The following is a 21,563-nucleotide window of genomic DNA, read 5'->3' as shown; positions in this document are numbered from 1 at the left end:
CTTTCTTAGTCATGGTGCTTTTGTCTTCAACTATCTCTGTCCATGAGCTTTCCTGTACCAACAGAAACAAATGGTTCAACAAATTTGAACAAATTGAGAGAAACACTGCTTTAGAGCTTAATTTTTACAGCTAAGTTTGCTAGACCTATATTGCAACTTTGCAGCAGGAATGTTAAGTAAGGTAAGCTTCAATAACATAACTAGAAGTCTGAGAAAACATTAGCATAAGATAGCTAGGAACTTGTGTATAACTAAGAATGTGTCAACCCTAATCCTCCCATGATTAAAGTTACAGTAAATGTAGGTCTTCAAAACAACTTCTTTGAGACAAGCTGCCACCCATGAGGTGTGTGGTACTCACCAGTTCATAGATGGACTCATCCTCGTCTCTGTTGTAGAACCAGATGAGGGAGGGCAGCTTGGGAAGTCCGTACACAGCGTACATGCTTAACTTCTCCGCCAACATTTCGCTTTTTTCCTGGTAAGAGATATAGACATTTAGATTCATTAGATCTATTGTTTCAAATAGAAAAATGGGCAGAAAATAAGCAGCTATGACTGTTGTAGAGTTTTAACTAGATATTTACAAGACTGTAGCTAGGGTGTAAGTAGAATGCTAAATGTGTGACTGATGACCTTAGTAAACAACTCTTATCTGAAAGGGTATCTATATCTATATCTGTATAAACGCCCTTCGGCATAACACACCAGCATTGCAGGTATGCGATCAACACACATGATAAAATAAAATGTAAAACAGCACACAAAATCTTTTCTAAACGTTATATAGAAGGCTACATTTTGATAAAACTTTTTCTTATGAGAACAGAATAACTTAGACTGAACTAACATATTTCAAATGCCTACCTTGTCCATTGTGAAGACTAATAACACTGTTTCATACCCTAAAATGCAGTTGTTAAACTAAACTTGCTAACTGGTAAAACTACAACTACCGGATCCAAGAGGACGTGTATCATGCCAAAGTGTAACTTGGACAAGAGTGCTCCAAACAAAGCACCTCCGCTATTGCTATTGTTCCCTATCTGTTGTGGGTCCCTGAAAGGACCTTTTGGAGAGGGCTTGGCTAGCTACTGCCTGCTTGTTGTAACCAGGCTACAGAGTCATCTGACCCAATGTCCCCATGATCGAGCTCAGTTTGATCACTCTACCTGCCAATGTGTGCTGACCTTTTGTTAAACGCTCTCAACTTGTTGATTTTGTTTGCATAGGATGCATTGACTGCTTTTGGCACCTGCCTGCCACCGGTGCTTCACAAAAGTACATGTCAGGTATACTTGTAACAGGTGCTTTTTCTTGTTGCGAGGTCCCTTTGTTGTCCCTATTAATTACACATTTACGAGACGACAAATCTTTTTACAAACACTGCTTTTCCAGCGATTTTAGAATGTCAATTTATCATGCAACTGGTGCCGTTGCTCATACAGTATGTCAATCTGATGCGAAAAAAAGTTTTTAAACATCTGGAAATCGGTGTTTCCATTCTGAAGCCTTTGATATGTGGAGCAACCCACTGTGAAATTTGTCCTATAGAATGTTGATGGGAAAACCACTCTTTGGCGGCAGTACTTATAGCAGATTTTTAACTTCACTCTTCAATCCTTCCATGTACTCATAACTTTTCAGCCTAAGCAATGGCTTCACAGCCTACACTAAATACACTGCTAGTGAGCACTTGCAGCAACTCAGTACTGGGATGTGGTTAAGTGGTACAAATAGTTTTGTTTTGCATAAACTGTAAACATTAACTACAGAAGTAACAAAGTAACTCTGAGTAACTCTGAGTAAGAATCATCAGTACTGAATTCATAACATATTCTCTCATACTCCCTGGTTTCTGACTTACAACAACAGAAAAACAAATGAAGTAAACAATAAACACATTGGGGTTGAGCTTGTGATGCTTTCTTTCTACATGTCTTAAACACTGAAGCTATCTAATAGTTGTTCAATCCTATAAAGAGAATGACAGCCATGACAAACTATATTTTACACACTTACTTACATTTGTATCTTGGCTTTCAACACGGACAAGCTGATTTGAAAGGCAGAGGATGTTATCTTTATCATGCACCGATTTATGAGAAATCTGGGTTTAAACTTACATTTGCAACGGGAGCTCCTGGGTTGAAGAGTGCGCTAAACCTGCCCCCAGTTCTGCTACGGTCCGAGCCCTCCCTCGGACTCAGAGGCCCCACGTCTTGGGACGACCCCAGAATAGACATGATGTTCTTCCTACTTCTCTGGCTCTGTAATAACCAAAACACATACAATAAAACTTAATTATCCACCAAAAAAACATCCAGCACACCAACCCCAGCTGTTGCCAACCTTGACAAAAGGGAGAAAATACAAATAGCAGTCAGTATGTGAAGAACCTTAGTTATGACATACCCATAACCGAGAAAGAATGGGGACAGGTCAGTAAACTTTAGCACTATCTTGTGTCAAGAATCCTTTGTGTACCAATTAAAGCATAGTCAGTTAGACCATTCCATTCTACAAGAAGGGGGGACTTCTGCTGAAAATAATGCTGATTATAATTTGAGAGCCTACATTTCCTTTTTTCTAACCCACCAAAGCAAAATGTCAATATTGCCTTCTGACCAATTTTCTACTCACAATGGAGTTTGATGTGCCAAAAATTTTGTAAACAAGTTTGTTTTCGTTTCGCCTGCCAAAAAAATGGGCCAGCCCATTGGGTCAACTGATGACGAGAATGTTGCTGAGCAGGTTTTTGCTGAAGGGTCCTTGTCTAGAGCTACATTTATAACCATGGTTTACATGTTGGGGCTCAATTTAGTCTAGCGTAGACACCCTGGCCGGTGACCTAAAGTGAGGACTGTACCATCTCGAGGGGTGTGAGATTTTCAGATATCAGTATCTACAAAACAACATGAACAGAAATATGAACAATTTGTATTGAGTGTGTAGGAGAAGCCACAAAGAGATTAATATACCAGCTGCTGGAAAAAATAATATCCAATAAGCACACGGGTCCAATTTAGCCACCAGCTCATAAGTACAGACACTCAGACTCCAGGGGCTCCCTTAGGGTTTTCGGGGACATTTGAATTACAAAGGTAAACAGGAAGTAATAACCTGTTTCACAGGACAATTAAAAAGGACCCGATGATAACCCAGGGTACATCTATGTGTAATGAGGTCTGATAACAGATTTTATAATGGTAATGATGAGCAATTTTCCACAGCAGAAATATTTCATATCTCAGCGAATGGTTTAGTTTAGGCTTTGAGCATGATCCAACAGTTTTTGAATTAAAGTTCTTGATTTTGATGGACAATAAGCTTTCTCCAATCGAAATTGCACAATATAATGATTATCGTGTTTGATATTAGACACGAAAACACCTGAGAATTGGTAATTTAAAGGAAAAAAAATGGAAAAAAAAGGTAGAGTTAGAATCAGGTTCACTGTAAGTCAATCACCCATTAGTAAATAATTGAATCAAGGATAAAAACTTGAGTTGAGAAAAATAAACCATTTAGGAGGGGAGGGTGAAGGTTAGGAATTGTATGGGAAGTAGTCATCAGTCTGCCACCACCCTTCACCGCGTTGACGTGTGGTCAGTGCTAGAGCGGTACTTGCCTTCACAAACGTCAGGTTTCCTCCCTCATACAGGGGGAAAACGCCACTGACGGTACCGTTTTCTGGGGGCTGTCGGACAAACGCCTCAGAGGGCTTGTTGTTTTGGTTCATTTGGTGGCGCGCCCAGGTCTCGGCCTGACGGTCGCTGTAGAACATGGAGCTGGTGGAAATGGTACGCCGGCGAGGGATGGCCTTGGGGAAAGCCCGTCGGTATGCCTGAGTGGAGGGTGTGGGTGCAGCAGGCAGTTGTAATCATTGTGTAGTTCAGGATCAGACATAAAACATTAGGGAAGGGGCAGTGGCTGTACACTACCATTACCTTCTATCTAGTTAGTGTGTAGTAAAAAAAAAATTGAGGTATGGCTTGATGTATTTTTGTGTGGAAAATGACCTTAAAACAGGCACACCTTCATCAAAAATCACAAACCCATAACCCTGCACCTGAAATGTTGTAACCACAGATTAGCTACAATTTTCTATTGATTCTTCAGAAGACTTACCCCTGATGATCTTCTGCTGCCCGTTGGGTCTTCTTTTGATTGGCTGAGAGTCTTGAGTTTTGCCGTCATGACGTTGCCCTTGGCAGTGTGAAGCCCCGTCTTCGTTAGGACTGTGTCCGAATCCTTCAAGGGCTCCTTTCCTACAATTAGAAAGTATGAATTTCATTCAAATTCAGTTCTTCCTTATATAAGTTATACTACGATATGCAATAGACTATAAACTTATATAATAAGCTGTTTTACAAAAACCAGTGTGGATGATTTTTATCTGACACCGACTAGGTAAATTAGACTATCCTCGCATCAAAGATCGGTGCACTCTCCTGACCTTTAACATGAAGACTGTGTCCCCCTAGTGGATATGTCTCGAAGTGCAGGGGGAGGGGGGTGCTGGACTGGTCCAGGTAGATGTTGACATGATCAATGGTGAGGCCCCGTCTGTCCATCATACCTGCCAGCGCATCCCTGTAAAACATAGAGTTATATTATAAGCCAGGAATTATAAGAGGCAAAATAGGCTGAATGAATCTTTTTTTCACATTTAGATACTTGATTAGTGATTATATGTTGCAAGATTGTTGTAGCCTGGTTACTAGACTTCTTTTAGCTCCAGAGTCCTTTCTGGAGAGCATAAAGACTTCAGAGCTAGAATAGGCCTGGTAACCAGGCTAAAATTCTTGAGTGTTTGCCAAGGTATTAAAGGTATTAATGAGACAGCACAAGACATCACAGAAGAATTCAGAAGAAGCATACTTTCATTGCTATAGTATTGCATTGGAACATGTTTCCTACCTCAGGGTTTTTCCTTTTACTGCTGGAACAATTTCTGTTTCGTAGTCTGCGATGTCGAATTTCACAGTGAAGAATTCTCGGCTGGGATCCTGTAAAAGTAACATTATAAGATAAAGCTAATAGTATGATATCTTGTTTACAGACGTGAGTGCATTGCAAAACCCAGTGGTAACAGTAAGATGTCTGATGCCCACTGTTCCTTATGTTATTGGGTTGCTACGGGGGAAGCAACATGACACAAAATGTAACACGTCATGTTGACAGTGTGTTGTCGTCATCATAACCTAAAAGGCAATCTGTTTATCTGTTGGCCCCGATAAGGTTTTGCTTTCTTGTCATATCTGTTTTCTTTGGATGTTAGGGTGAGTTCACTGGGGTTGTATCAAACAAGTTTAAGTAAAACTACGTTTTTTAACCTCTTCCCTGTTGCCGAACCCTGTAATCAGTTGAGACTGGAGTTAGCAAACATGCTTCCCATTTTTAACATAAGATGACCAGCGTAATCACAATTATTCCTGACGTCAAAACAAATGACCTAAATACACGTATGTGGTATGATGAACCAATTATGCATTAGTTTGATTCTGCAACAAAGATCAAAAGTCCTGAGTTGTCCAGAATTTACATGATGCAGGAAGATGAAAAATACCAGAAAATAAATTTTACTATTTATTGAGTCGTCAATACGAGCGATCTCCATGGTGTCACAGTAGGCAGAAGCGGGTGATGGTTGGTTGATTTACCTACCAAAAATTGGCATGTCTTCTAATAATTTGCAGTCATATAATGTAAACAAAAACAGCGATTGCTTGTATGCTTAAAACAATTGACCCTGTAGAATCATCATGTTTACATTTACTTACATCAGTGTGATGTCTTCTGGCTGTCTTCTTTTTACTGAGCTTGAAGTCTTTCTGTGGTCCATATGACGAGGTTGTTCTGTCAAAAAAAGGAGAAAAAAGTGTCAGTTCAGAAACCAGATATAATACAATTACATAAGGCAGGTGACATTCTACATTTGTACACAATTCTCTTATTGCTCTACATGTACATTGTATCATGGTAACCACAACACATACTATCTAATTAAATCTGAAATATCAAAACCTAACCTAGTGTTGGAAAAAGCTGACTTAGGGAAAAAAGTCTGAAAGTAAACAATGCCTGAGGATGCGATCAAAATGTGGAACAATGGATAGTATCAGAGCAACCACTGCCATTAGTGGTTTGTTTTGGATAGCCACAGGACATGTTCTCCCCACCTGTTCTACTTGGAAGAATCATTATACTTGGTCTGAATGTAAGGCTTTTGGACAATTTTGCCAACAACAGCCTCCTGACATATTATCTTTTAGTAGTTAGAGAAATGTATTGGAGTTCTAAACCTAAACAATTTTGTCTTGCAAAGGTAATAGTAAGAATAAGCACAGTCATATATTGTCTTACATAAGTTACAAATTTGGCAACCAGATTTTCCACTATCCTGTATTTTCAAACAGTCACAGCTAACCAGACGGGTTTACAAATTGCAAGTTCTTGTCACATTTCTGAAAGCTTACAAGATATATGAAAGCAACACTTGAATCTCACCCCAATGTCCAGAGACGGAAAGAAACATCTTGTGTGCTTTGGGTGGCATTACTGGGTAGTACGTATTCTAATTGCCCAGTTGCTCAACATGTAATTATGCAAATCGAGATATATTGGTGGGAGGGGCAGGCGTTTTTGGCTACACCTCGCTTGCTTGAATCTTCCGCAATCAAAAGAATCTGAACTTTTTAACTATATGCAATCAGATTTTATGTTGTGTTTGAAACCAAGAAGGTCAGAAGCAATAACACACCAAGTAATTCACCAGCTCTGTAGCAGTAAATGTAACTTTCTGATAAACTGGCTACTGTTTGTTGAAACAATTTGTCTTCAGGCTAAACTTAGGTGGGTCTAAAAGTAGGATAATTACAGTAAATCACACCATACATAAACCAGTCTGGAGTGTCAAGGGAGATTGGAGCAAATCTTGTGGTGTGTCTCGTTCAGTCTCAAAGATATACTATGTGAAGTATGCAAGGTATGTCACCAAATGTGCCGACAGCAACGCACTTAACATTGTTCCTCTTTGTCCAACAATTAGATCTTTGTGAAGAACCATTGTGCACAGGTGACCACACAACATTAATGAGAGTATTTCCTGAGGGGATACATTATCAACACAAAAATATCCATCATGGCTAGAAAAATCAACTTCTATATATTCTATCATACATTGTAGATGTATTGTGCGGAAAAGAAAGCTAGTGAGTCCACTCCTTTATTTGTAGCTTACACTTCATGAGTTGTGGTCACACCTATGCCTCACCTACTATTGCATCAAGTTTAGACATGTCTAGTTCTAACTATATAGCCTATCATTAACAGCTCAGATTCCAACAATTAACTCTTTCCTGTTGTGTACAATTCTTCTGCAATATACTTCCTTGAAGATATCCTTCCCTATCATTAAAGATTTTGACTGCAAGGATTGACTTGAACTGATTACATTTTGAGCTAAGAATCTGAGGGTGTGACTTCCTCCTCATGATGATTTTAAGTGGTTACTAGGTTGGGTAATTATGGTAGACAAAGGGCTTTGAGGTTTTGACAGGTGGTCTCTGAACATGTCTACCAGCGGAAGTCACTTCCTCCGCGGCTTTTATGTACCGTGACCCCCGGTGTGACCTTCCTTGGGCTGGTAACGACGCCGTTGTTTTCCGATTAGCCCTCCAGTGATAATTATGCATGCATGCATGATAATACTTCGTATGACAGATTACATGTATTTGACAAGATGAGAGACAAGTCTTAAATCTAAGGATTTTCAGCCTCCCCATGCAATGACATTATGAATGGGAACATACAGTTCTTAGATTTTGTTCTTCTGAAAATATATCCTGTCCGTCCCGACAATGACTTGTTTTATTACAGTGCAATAAATTTTATCAAATAAACCTGAATGTGAAAAGAGCATTGAAGGTCATGATGGCTGATGGATGAAATAATTGTCCACGAGTCAGTAATGGGGACATAATATTTAATCCTGCCAAAATTAATGGTACTTTTGCTGACAAATTAAAGGCTTCACCTCCACGAAAGTCCATATACAATAGCAAAGGTTTACATCTTTGGAGATGACTACGGAAGAAGACAAAGCTTTACCTACATTCTCTGCAGTGTGAAAAAATTTAGTTGCTCACAGAGCCATTTGAAATCTGTAATACCAGCATACATCATTGCGATCAAAACCTGTGGACAACTATGGAGGAAGTTGCGTGAAGATCGATTATGTCAATTTGTTTGGACCAAGGGCATGAAAGAAATCATTTTCCGTGCTGACATCCTATTGACTCTTTAGTTCATGGCCATCAATTTGCTGTTCCCAAATGCTTTTAACGTAACGACTTGAGTTATGCCGCAATTATCCGTGCAACCTAACGTAAAATCCTCGGTATCTGCGGTATGCAGTTTGACTACCGAATATTGTTACCATGACTACCAACAGGTGTCACTTTCATGGTTGACTGACGACAGTGAATAAGCCAATGTTACAGAGCAGTAGCACATATTAACACAGTCAATAAAGTTACAGCCTTCATAAAGATTTGTTTGGAAGATTCATCTTATGGAACATGTTTCAGCTCCATGTACATGTTGGTGAATTTTAACATTATAATGATCAGAAGGTTAAAAAACAAACTCTGATTTTCACAACTGCAAATATTGCCATGAAAATTGCAGAGAATTCAGCTAACTTTCTTCACAAATCTACCAAACAAAAGATATAGAACAAGACCTGTCTCTAGGTAATCTAGGCATGCTGCGTTTTGTTTTCCAGAAAAGCCCTAAAAGAACAGGTGGCTTAACAAAAACAAAAACCATGTAAAACATGGCTGAACAAATTTAAGAACAATAATTTGGTAGGCTTACGCAGCTGCCTTTCCTTTCTCTTAACACTGTATCCTTCAAGTCATAATCCGCAGGTAGGTGTGTCCATTGTGTGAAAGGGTGGGCTAAATACTTACTTTGTTGCACACTCTTTTGTTGTACCACAACTAACAGGTAATCTGCATAAGCACTGGATTACAAGGAAGGACCAGGATGTCTAGAATTGCACATCCTCTTTTCCTTGTTGCTTGTGTTAACATTGGTAACATTTTTTGTTCTAGCAATTTCAAACAGTCCTCACCTTTCAGCTTCGTTGTCTTGTTCCTCTTCTTCTTGATCAGACCCCACTCCACCTGGTGGACAGGACCGCGTTGACACATTTCTGGCCAATCCTGTACCTGCAAACAAATAATACAACCTTCAACATCACTGTTTAAAATTTCTCAACACACAAATGTGAAATTATGCACATATTATAGTCCTAAAGGGCTTTGTGCAGGTACCTTTGGTTGGTATAATCACATCTACACTGTAAACCTTTGGTGACACTGCACCTGAAGATTGAATCAGCATGCCGAATATCAATATTAATATCTATCATTAAGCTTTAATCTCTATGTGGTAATCTGCAATCTTCACAGTGCATTGGTTGTCTGAAATATAAAATTTTTTTTACAGAGCACATTATTTTAGAGGTTTTCCATGAACTGCAGGACAAGAAAGATCATATCAAAATTATGTATCAAACAGGACATTGCAATTATTTATTTACTGTAGAAATTATGCCACCACTGTAGATAGCAAATTATCCCTTGCCTTTCTTGCAACAATTACAGAGGTCTTGCATACATGTATGTATCTAACTCTTGTATCAACCCTCTAACCATGCTTATGTCCCACTCTCTCCTACATATAGCCCATATATACATGTATGCAGAATGATTGTATCATGCTCAGTGAATCGCATCTGGTGGTACCACCTATAAAGGTCATAACATTGCAAAATAGCCACTGCCATTTCTCTTTTTCTCTCTCTCTTTCCTGCATTGCTCCAGATATTTTTATGCAACCAATTTTGTACTGTTTAGAGCACAACTCGGTAGGAAGAGGATTAAAAAATAAAAAGATGATACTACAGTATATGCCATGGCACATAATACATGTACAAGTAAAGACCAGTGTTGCCCTCCCCCTTATCCATCAAGCATGGATACTACCATTAATACTTATCTTTTGGCTGTAAAATGACATGCCAAATGATAAAAATCTCTGATAGAAATACCAGTTGGAGTGCTTACCTTCTCTTTCCTGAGGGGCCATGTACATATTTTCTCAAGCTACACTAAATTCTGTGTGAGGATATGTGGATTCCTTCCTGGGCCATTGAAACCTACATGGCCTAGCCTACACGGTGCCAAATGCTAAGTAATCAATACCTTAACTGCTTTTCTGGTGGGACTGGGCTCACAAAATTGAATTAAACTAAAGACCTTAGAACCTATAAGGGACTTGTTTTCACCCAAATCGTGCAGCATCTATGCCAAACCACTTATACTCCCGGCACATGATGTCCTCATTGTATAAATTATGGATGGATTTTTCCCTATTCATAGCTTATTAAAATTTCAGGTTAGCTATTACAGTGGGTATTTTATTATCTTTTTATTGCATGCGCTTGCTGTAACGCTGACTAAGGATCTAGTATGTTGTATATCACCTAGGTAGATATTTCATTCCAAGTCTAAAGCACAAGTAATACTTCATTTTGAATCATGCTCAAAATAAAAACAAAATTCTTCTCTGTAGTATGTAACTGGTCTAGCAATAGATTGCATGGATCAATACTAGTAGTCTGTTGTACAGTTTTATTTCTTGTAGGCATCACTGGCAAGGTATACAATGTATACTCCAACATATGTGATAAAGAACTGTTATGTTGTGAAGCCCATGAATGATAACTATTTTCTATTGCTATACAGTATCTTTTTTGCAACAGTCCTGTCATAAAAACAATGACAAAGGGGACAATAACAAGGTAAATCCAGACTCCCAGGTGTGCTACATGTAGGTAAAACCATGACCTTTACCTCCTTGGGTGATGGTACATGAATCATGTCTGGGGAAAGCAACAATAACTTGTACATGTGTGTGGGCCATTACAATTCAATTATTGGTTTTCAAAAAAATTATTGTTTGGATGTCAGAGTACCTACAAATAAGGGTGGAAGAGACAGGAGAGTTTGACAGATTGTGATGATAATTTAAATCTATTGTCATTGACAAGAAGATTAACAATTAACATTATGTACACAACTTTCAAATTTAAAGAATTTTATACATCAATGCTTAAGATGTTGAGAAAAACAACTTTTGAACTACCAAGAGTTACCTTCGGTCAGAAGCATCGGTAAAATTTACTACCCAAGGCTGGAACACATCAATATGGTAATAAGCTACAACATGCTTGAAAAACACGACTTTCTCAGAACTAGACATCATACTTAAACAGGGTAGGCCCCCAGTTTGTTACTTGCATTCTAAACACGTCTTTCTGAGAAGAAGACGAGAAACTACCCTTTGCACTTTGGTGGGTCATTCCCGGAGGGGGATCCGGCCCATTTCTGTCCATGTTGATGCCCTTAACGTGGTATCTACATTAATAACCTGGGGAACAATAGGGCTGTTCAATGTGCTTATGCATGCTGAAGAAATGGGGTAATTTCTGATTGCCCTTGTCTCTATTCACAACCAGTAGAAAAACACGTTGGAGAGTTACTGGAGGTCAGATTGTCTCTGTAAGACTACTAAAAATTCACAGCATGGCTGAAAACCATATTAAGAAATATTATAGAGAAAATGCAAGACCATATTCCAGTTCCAGATACATATGACATATCTGTAATTGAGTGCTTGCCTTATTTCTTTTACCATATTATATTATCATTTATCAACTTTTAGTTTTATTAATTTTGCATAAAATAGCCACCCTTGTCATCGGTGATCTCTAAAAACAAAAGTTTAGTGAAAGTACTGAAGACCAAGTAGACATATCCCAGGTTAAACTTAAAGTATCCCGAATTCACGGTTGTTTCATGTCTCTTTCAATACATGGCCATGGATCACTCCTAAGCAAAGTCTGACACCTTTTTTTCTCAAAACTATGCATAAAGCCTTCCTTTGATGTAAAAATAGGTCACAGATAAACTTTAACTCTGAAAGAGGATCAACTGTCTCCTCTGATGTTCTCTAGCAAAGCTTCAGGGTAGGTACATTTCTTTATTAATAGATTATCATGTTTGTTTTTCTTGCTACTGTTGTCAGCTTTGTTTGTGAGAAGAGGGACCAATGCCTGGCATGTCAAAAGATACTTTGTATTCAGTAGGTCAGTGGGTGTAGGTGTAACTGTATACAGTGGAAAAACAGGTAAACATACCACCTTCCTCAACTATTTTCTTCCTCATCTTTGAGCTTGATGCTCTACTTCTGAAAGCTTCCAAAGTTTACTATAACAATGACTGAACCTGACAAACTTGGAAAACAAGAATGTATCGGGATTGGGATTATGGGCATATCTTTACCATCAATGCATATTATCAAATCTAACAGGTTGCTTAGTAACATAAATAGCTCTAGCTGCAGCTGCATATCAAAACAATGCCTGACTCTTAAGCTAGAAACTTCTTGTTCTCTATTATACTACAAAATGTAAAACGAGTATGGGCACATCAACTCTTTCTGCAGGTGTTTTTGCAACACATTTTTAGCCTTTAAGTGTCCGTAGGTCATGCAGGATTTACATACAATCTGGACACGTGCAAGTATCCATGACAGGTAGGCAGCAACTGAAGACAGGACATTGTTATGGGGTTAGCAAGGGAAGATCCTTTTCTTTTCTTACTTTTTGATGAGAACAAAAATGCACCTGTGTAGCAATAGTAAGAACAACGCCTTTTGAAATGTGCTTTAACAATATGGGGGCACGGGACATACCTTGCTAACAAAGGCTTTCAAATAGTGAGCCACAACTATAATGATAACATCTGATGAACACTTCCCTAGTTATATGTTGTGTCAAGGGCAGGAACAGGTGGAAAATATCCATATTTTCTGGGTCTACAACTTTCTATTTACCTTAAAAACTTCCAAAAAGTAGATACAAAGGCTGGCACATGCTTGTGTACATATCTAAACAAATACTGGATAACTGTCACACTGTATACACTTCAGAAATGTAGAGAAAAGTTGCCTGAAAAAGGGGTGAGTTACAACAAGTATCACCTAAACACTTAATGAAATGGAGGGGTACGTCGAAATCTTTGTCGCTAGATAATTGTACGCTGTATAAGTATCACGCCAATAAACAAAGAAGATAACCCAGGGACCCGACGTGACTAACAGAGCATGTGTCACCCAGCGTGGGAAAGTATTCCATACATTTTGATGTGAACATAAACAACAGAGCGAGCATCCTACTTACATCTGCTGCGGACCCGGCAGATTTTGGACTGGCAGGGCTCGCACCACTCCGTGTCGATCTGGGACGTCAGGTGCATGGCGGACGGATTAAACGCGTCGGCGATAATAAAGTGTTCTCAGCTGGCTCGCCACACCTTAGTGTGACGTCTGGCTGCACATTGCGAAACACCCTCCCTATAAGCTACCACAGATCGCCAGATTTGGCCTGTTTCTAAATGTCACTAGACGGAAACCTGTCTGACAGGTTGCCCACCTGAGGGCCTCACCTGTGGCAGCTTCAGACACAATGCCTTATATGGCGGCTTACTCCACATATGGACAGACATACCATATATGGAGAGGACAGGGACCCGAGGATGTCTCCAGGGATATCACATTTCAATCACACAACACAAAGAAAAGTGTAAACATTTGCATACATTGTATACTTGGCCTTAAGTGAATCGACCTAACAAAACTACCAGGACCATCTTAGTACATATGTAACTAGCACGACACAGACAGACAGTTACTCAGTAGTTAGATCTTATCTCTGAGTCAATGCTTCTTGGAACATATGATAATTATCAAAGTTGGCCCAATTTGATATGTCTTAAAGGTCAAACTTGATTTATATTCATTTCACATGTACAACATAAAAACAGAATGACTGCAGTACATGCCTGCAAATAAAGAACACTGTTGTTGTGAAAACCTGTCAAATTACTACATCCCATAGCCTATGCTCCAAAAGAAATTTATGACAGCAAACATTCAGATAGAAAGTGTCACAAAGAAGCCATACAGCCAACACACCCCAATCGCTGAGTACTTTACTATCACATGTGTGCACTACACACTTTGCGTTAATGTGAAGCTGAACTTTGATACATATCCACTGGGTGGCATTTTCCTGAGTGCTTCTCCACTGAAAGTGAACTCACTTTTGTTATGACCCATTGTTTTCATTCAGGACCCACACGACGCATAAGCCTAATGCAGAAGGGCTCCACTCCTCATCCCGTCCTAATCCAACAGCACTTTACAGACCTTCCTGATCCCTTCAACTGCACACCTTTAGACTAAAAGCTCTGACTTTTACTCAAGCGGGATATTCCAGTTGTCAGAAGTTAAGTACAGCGATCGATCTTCCACAGACAGGAAAATGTGAACATGGGTCGTTTCATAAAATATCACCTTAGTTTGTTTGTTATCAACATTATGACAAACAACCTAGCAACTTGTACAGATGCACCTGTGTATGCCTGTATCCTGCCTAATCGTGTACCTGAATTTTATGTTATTTCATGCGATACTAAGATGTTTTAACTTCTCTGGTTTAGAACTAGGAACAAAAGATTTAAAGGGTCTGTTCTAATGAGACAAAAAAACTTACCTCAGTCTAATTGTTGCTCTCTCCACAACCAAATAGACATTATCCAATATTTTGACAGAGACACACGTTGGGTATTAGAACTAGAAATGGACTGAAGAATACTGTAGGTGGCATAAATGGTCTCCTTACTCCTACCTAGAGATAGTGAGTCAAAGTCACGACTAAGTCACACCTTTGATTCTATTGGCATGACTTGCAGCCACCACACTAGGATGTGTAGTATGTGGGTGGTAAGTTCCAGGTACTACCCACTCCCAAATGGACCACAAAACTCAAACAATGGTGTCGTATGTTTCACCTGCAGGAAACCAACCTGTTGGTTGAGTTCCTCCCACGTAGAGGACACCTGGGCAAACCTGTTTACACCTGGGAGCTCCCGTGGAGAGTCATTATCTCTACAGGTGGGGAATTCCTTTTAAAGACTTGTAGGTGCTCAATGGCAAAGTTCTGATGTTAAACAGTTCTGATTGTGGGATATAGAATTTTCTTCTTACACAACCATGGAGTTTCTCACCTGCTTACGTTTCGATGTCTATCAGACACCTTCCTCAGAGCTTCTGACTGGAGTTCTGCAACTCGCCGCTATTTAACGTTTGGGATTGCATTCTCGCCGCAAAAGCGCCACCTACATTGGCGTTAAATAGCGGCGAGTTGCAGAACTCCAGTCAGAAGCTCAGAGGAAGGTGTCTGATAGACATCGAAACGTAAGCAGGTGAGAAACTCCATGGTTGTGTAAGAAGAAAATTCTATATCCTAAGTATCTTCCAACCTGATGAAATTATTTACGGAGTTCTGATTGTGATTCACTGTGATTCTCTTTCCCACATCTGATACAAGTGAAAAAAATGTACAGCTCTTGGTGGCAAATGGATGTGCAGATGTTGGCACCAAATCCGTAGTGTGTTTTTGGCACACATTCAGACAGATTAGCCTAAGAGGCTCGGTGGCCATCACTCCACCGTCAGGGAAAGGAAGCCGAAGGTAGTGTTAAGTGCCTTTCCCAAAGGCACAACATCGGGGAATGGTGAGTATCGAACGTGGTTCCGAGTCCAACGCTCTAACTGTTTCGCCACCGATGCCACTGATACAATTGAACAGTATGGTTCTAAAGCCTTGTATGATAGTTTCTTACCTTGTGGTGGGAGGTCGAATCTGAGGTGGCCGTCAAAGTGCTGTCCAGAGTGCAGCCCGTTGTCACACTGGTCACACAGGTTCAGCGGGTGCTTGTTGTTCTTCTCTTTGCACTCTGCATGATGGCAAACCTGGAGAGAAACAACAAGGAAGACAAATACTCAATGACTGCCATGCCATAAAACTGTGTACATGAAATATTTCTTCCTTGATATATGGTACATCTCTTTATACTTACCTTTTGAATCAAAGGAAAGGGCATGCTTCTACTCTTATGGAGGCAAGCTTTGTAAGGCATCTTCTTTGAGAGTCAACCCCAAATTTCCAGTTTTATATCCTGTTATACGAGTTACCTGCATACGATATGAACAATGTTAAACTGCCAAGCACGATGTTTAGTGAAGAGAGAAGCAACTTGAATGTTCGTCATTCGTAGATGAGACCACGTGATATAGCTGCAAGTTATATAAGCCAGTTCTTATGACCCCTAGATAACCTGTTACTACCACAAAAAGGGCATCTGAATTTACATTTGAAGAGGATGTAGCTCTGTTCTGAGCACCTGTTCAATGTTACGGATAATAATTACTCATTGTTCGGAGCGGTCTTTGTAATATCTTGGTCAAAGTTACTATAAGCTGTTTTTATTCTCTTACTGTCAAACTCTCACAGTCTAAACAAAGATGTTCCCAACTCCTTCCTGCCTTTACTCCAAAGCATGCCAGTAGCTGCTGTGTGTTTTAACAAAGCTCTGACGCAGAACAGAGTCCTTTTGTATTCCAAGTTCCAACGTGTGCATATTTGGCAAGTAGATGCAACAGAGATTATTGGATCAAGAACTTCCTACTCATCTTGTTGTCAACTTGGCACTTCTAATTCCCTAAACACTCAAGTGGTTTCCGTGGGAACCCCAAACAACCCCTCCACTAAACCAGGAAGTAAGGCGGCGGCTGACGTTTTAACACCAAACATGGAACAACACACATCATAACACGGAATCTCTTACAGATGCGTTGTCTGGTAACTATGGGAATCTCAAACATAACTGAATGTAAAGGTTCAGTCAATAGATAACAGATACTCAAGCTAAGACTAAGCACATATAAGGAGAAATCAGTATTATTGGTTGCCATGAAAATGCTACAATGGCAGAGTTGACAACTACCTCAAAAAAACAGATCAGAGAGTCTGTGTCATGTATATAGGTCAAAAGCTGAATGTCAGAAAATATATGCATGCTGCAGCAAAACTTGTGGTAAAGCATATCTCCATTTTTACCTTGAGTGGGGTCAAATATTCCACATAAATGGAATGGCCAATTTTCCACATCTACAGATGTTGGTTATGCATTAGCAGCCACGGAATTCTAAAAATTGATGTTCCTGCAGAAGTGGTTCCATTAATGGGGCAAATCTGGCATATTTACTTGGAGAGACAAATTGAATTCTGCATCACCTCAGCAATTTCCTGGCAGGTAATGCATCAGACTATTCAATATCAGCACTTAACATTCCTTGTTCCCAACATAACACGCTTGGTTACTGGACTGGGACCTTTGTGTACGGCAGGAATGTTGTTTAAGACTTTTCAGATTGGGCTGTATTCCTTAGTGTGGGCAGAATGCCCAAATTACCCCCACACCCTGTACTTGTCAACTAAAGCAAACTTGCTGACTACAAGTAGACCTGCAATTTTTACAATAGCTGCTAGGTGTCTCTTCTATCTAGGCAATGGCTGCTGATGTCTTTTAGAGCATATCCAATACAACTTGAAGTTAGGCACATATACTTCTAAAACTAATCATTACAAAGGGCCGTATATAAAACTACCCTGCTTCTGACATGTGCCAGGAATGTTATGCCTTCTTAATTGGGGAGGTTTTCCAGGCCGGGGGAGTTTCCTGAAAACCAGGTCATTACAGTCGGAATTCCAGGAAGTTGAACCAACTAACCAAAACCGCCAGACTGGACCAGGCTGGTTAGATCAACAGCAATAGGAATGTCACAACTACCGACAGATGGGATTCCTGGAATTTGCCCTGTCTCAAGAGATATAGGCCCGAATTAAGGCAGGAATATAAAGATCTTCCAAAAATGATATGATGCCAAGAGATGGAAAAGACAGTGATCTAGTTATGGTCCATTATGGCAAAGAATTATGGTATTGCGTTAACTTATGGCAAAGAATTATTGCCGATAATTCTTTGCCATAACGCAATATCGATAATTCTTTGCTTCGGTATTGTGTTATGGTAAAGAATTATTCACGTATTGATGGAAAGGGAAAGTGATAATTCCCGAAAGCTACATGCAGGTTTGAATAACAAGTAGATGATCAAATGGATTAGGGTACACATTTTCTTGGGGTACTCGAACTGCCCTTCACACTTGAAATGGAATGGCCCCTACCATCAGACGGTCTCAAAAACCTTTAACACTCCAAAATCGATTCCACCAGCTCTCATACATGCAAAATTGCATTTTTAACACAGGGCTGTCTAGGAACTATATATATGGTAAAGCTATGAGACTCTTTATCATAGTTTAGTAGACAGTAGGACTGAAAATCAATTCTGATCAGGTGTGTGCACGGGAGTGAACAGCCTCCAAATCTATTTCAATGTCCTTCCATTAGTACATTCCAGGATATTGGAAAATGTGTTATTGCAATGGAAAAGTACTGGTGGAAAAGACATTGTACATGGCAGTGTATTTCATACCGCTATATACAGTTTGTCTGTGTTTGTCTGCATAGCAAAGTCACACAAATAATAGATGTGGGATGTAGCAAAGGGCCATTTCATTATTTCCCTATCATCATTCAATGTTAGGGCATATTACCTGACATAACATACTGATATACTGTATTTCTGATGTGATGAGGCATAGAGGCTTTAAACTAAGATATAAAATTATATTTCTGAAACATGGTTTTGCCAAAGGCAAAGGCTAGACACTAGCTTTAGAGTCATATACATAGAGATCGAAAATTTCACTGAAATCTTGTTGATCGATAAATCCCATTCCCAGCACACCATAGTCCTTTCATACCACTGGAACAATGAAACAAAAACAGTGGCTATGCATGTATTCTTACCATTGCCATGGGGAAAAACTGGTGCAGAAATTATACCTTACCCTTGGCAGTGCAGGGCTTCTCATAATTGCACAGACATCTGAGTCAGGTATGTAGATTCTACAGAGAAATGGTTTCCAGTGACATTTTGTGTTCTACTGGCTGCTTTCCTGCACCAATACGGCAATAGATGTACCTGGCCACAAGACCATCCCATGGGTATTCACCATGGCTACCACATTAGGGACATTTCATGATCATATATAGGGAGGATCAAGGAGTATTTCATGGTAGACAATATACTTTTAACCACAGGTAAAGATATTGCTGTGGGTGTGAAAAAATTTGCATTGATGAGTAAGTAAATTTTATTGTTGTCAACAGCAAAGTTTGCTGCATTTCTTGCCTCCTTACAGGATAGACAATGGATCACCCCTCACACCTGTGCTGGAAATTGCCCTTGAAGAGCACAAAGATGTCATTATAAAACTTATCATAACAATAGGCTGCAACAACAGACGGCCTGAATATTCAACGTCAATTCTATGGGTACATGTACGTAGCTCCAGGCCATTTCCAGGTGATTCTAATTCTATGGGCACACCTCAATGCCATTTTCTGTTATGTTTCCCCTTTATCTGGACAATCATGACAATGTTACCTATGACATTGCTTCACTCACTGTCACGAACAATTGAAGTTACTAGTTCCTCTCTGGATGAAAATAGTTCATGCTGGACTTTATGACCTTTCTTTCCTCAAAGGGAAGCAAAAACTTGGACCTTTAATTCTTGTATACATAAGGGAACATTGGCAAGAGCTTGTGAAAAGCTACTAATTACTCAAAGCTCTAAAAACAATGCAAAGTGGGGATGGAATGACACAATCGTCAATCCAGGGGCATGCAGTCACACCACAGGTAGTAATGGATACTTGTGAATTGCCTACTAGTGTTTTTACCTTTGTTCAAAAGGTGTGAGAGTAAACAGTGAAGTATAAAAATGTCTTCAATACACAGCTTTTATGACCTTGCCATTGTTATATTAGTAAATCATGTAATTGTTATGATTTGTTATACTTTTGTATTCTAATCTTTGTTTTAACATTGTTTTTGGTGCTTTTAGAGCTATCAAATTCTGTTTCACATAGAATGATTGGTGGACTGATGAGTGAACTGCACACTGGAAAGAAAACATCTTTCTTCCAAGGAGGCAGGACAAAAAGTGCTGTGTTATGTTCATGTTCAACCTTGGAGAAAAGAAAGAACTGAGATACCAAACAGTGTCATGATCAGTGTACTCAGAACATATGCGCTTTGTGAACAAGATTCGATTCATTCTCTGTACTCCTTTTATATAAACACAACTTATATCTGAAAATGGAAAGTAATGTTGCAGAGGGCAGCCAAGAGGCTTCTCAAATTTGCTATCGATCCCCAGACAGCAAAGAAATAAATCCAACTCCACTCTGCTGTAGGAAGCACCTGTGTTTGACTAATATACAGGCTTTATCTCCCTTCAAACACCATGTAATATCTCCTTTGATCTTTTCTGCTTATCACAAACATTGGCAGTAATGACATGAGCCGATAGTTATGGAGGAAACACCTGCCCCTTCTCCTGACAAGTGCCTTTCCTCCTCAAGGAACTTATCACTAAATCTCAGACGTCAAACTGAGTACAATGTCAATGACTTTCTCTTCCTTGTTAGTCAATGACTTTGACTTCCTTGTTATTGACGTATGCATCAGTGAAGTGGAAGCATACAATGACACCCATTCTTCATTTTGTAAAGGATGAAGAAAAGGAGGAATAACGAAATAAACCAAAATGATTTAGACATGCAGAAGTGCTGCAACTGATAACGTCTTATCCGTGCACTTATCTTATTCCTCTCCTTGTTTTTGGTTTATGACTATCAGTTGCAACACTTTTGCACATCTTTCGGGGCTCCTGAAAATCAGACAGGAAGTCTAACAGTGCCTGTTTCCCCCAGATAAACTATCTTTGTGAGCTCTGGCATCATCCACGGAGCTAGTACATCACACTATAGGCCTTCTGTTCCCCACTGATATTGTCTTTGGGTCTATTTTAGGACACAAAAGGCCTGGTGTGTTGAATGGTAGGTCACGAACATGGGGCTAAATTTAGCATCCCTTTTGTACCGCAGCTTCAAAATAGTTCTCTGATATATGGGTATGCATAAGGTAAGTATCAATTTCTGTTGACTTGATCAAACGGATTTTGAATTGTCTGTAAACATAGATATTTTCCAAAAATGTTACAAAGATATGACCTTTTAACTACAATAGGCAGAACTGTTTGAAGAGCCAGTAGACAATTTTAAAACTGGAACTGAATCTATCTATATCAGACCCAAACTTCTATCTTAACAACAACAGTCTTTGTTGCTGTAATAGCTGAAAGAGTATATTCTACTGATGTTATTGTGTGATAAATATTGGGTGATATTGAAATGGATGCTTCACCTCCCTTGAAACCTTACAAACAACAGGAGACTAACTGATTTATTACACCCAGCAAACCAACTCCCTCTCCAGGTGTTATCTTCCTGGAGGCTACTCATCATCCTTACTTTGGGAGGAAACTTTTCAAGGAAACCCGGAGAGACAACATCTTTAAATTTCCGCTTTTCTTGGAAGGCG

The 21,563-nt window shown here is 39.5% G+C and overlaps 1 protein-coding gene across 1 annotated transcript in view; it reads right to left on the bottom strand.

Moving 5' to 3' along the window:
- Positions 1-21,563, bottom strand: part of LOC109479676 — a 55,250-nt gene that overhangs the window by 24,060 nt on the left and 9,627 nt on the right. The window contains 8 exon segments of the mRNA XM_019781665.1: positions 362-478; positions 2,127-2,270; positions 4,132-4,271; positions 4,460-4,596; positions 4,924-5,012; positions 5,787-5,862; positions 9,143-9,239; positions 15,825-15,954. Of these exon segments, the coding sequence (XP_019637224.1) occupies positions 362-478; positions 2,127-2,270; positions 4,132-4,271; positions 4,460-4,596; positions 4,924-5,012; positions 5,787-5,862; positions 9,143-9,239; positions 15,825-15,954 (930 nt within the window).

Source organism: Branchiostoma belcheri, unplaced genomic scaffold (assembly GCF_001625305.1).
Source record: "Branchiostoma belcheri isolate BF01 breed outbred unplaced genomic scaffold, Haploidv18h27 scaffold5, whole genome shotgun sequence".
Taxonomy (NCBI): Eukaryota; Metazoa; Chordata; class Leptocardii; order Amphioxiformes; family Branchiostomatidae; genus Branchiostoma; species Branchiostoma belcheri.
The sequence above is the reverse complement of the archived record's forward strand: the minus strand, read 5'-3'. Positions and strand labels throughout refer to the sequence as shown.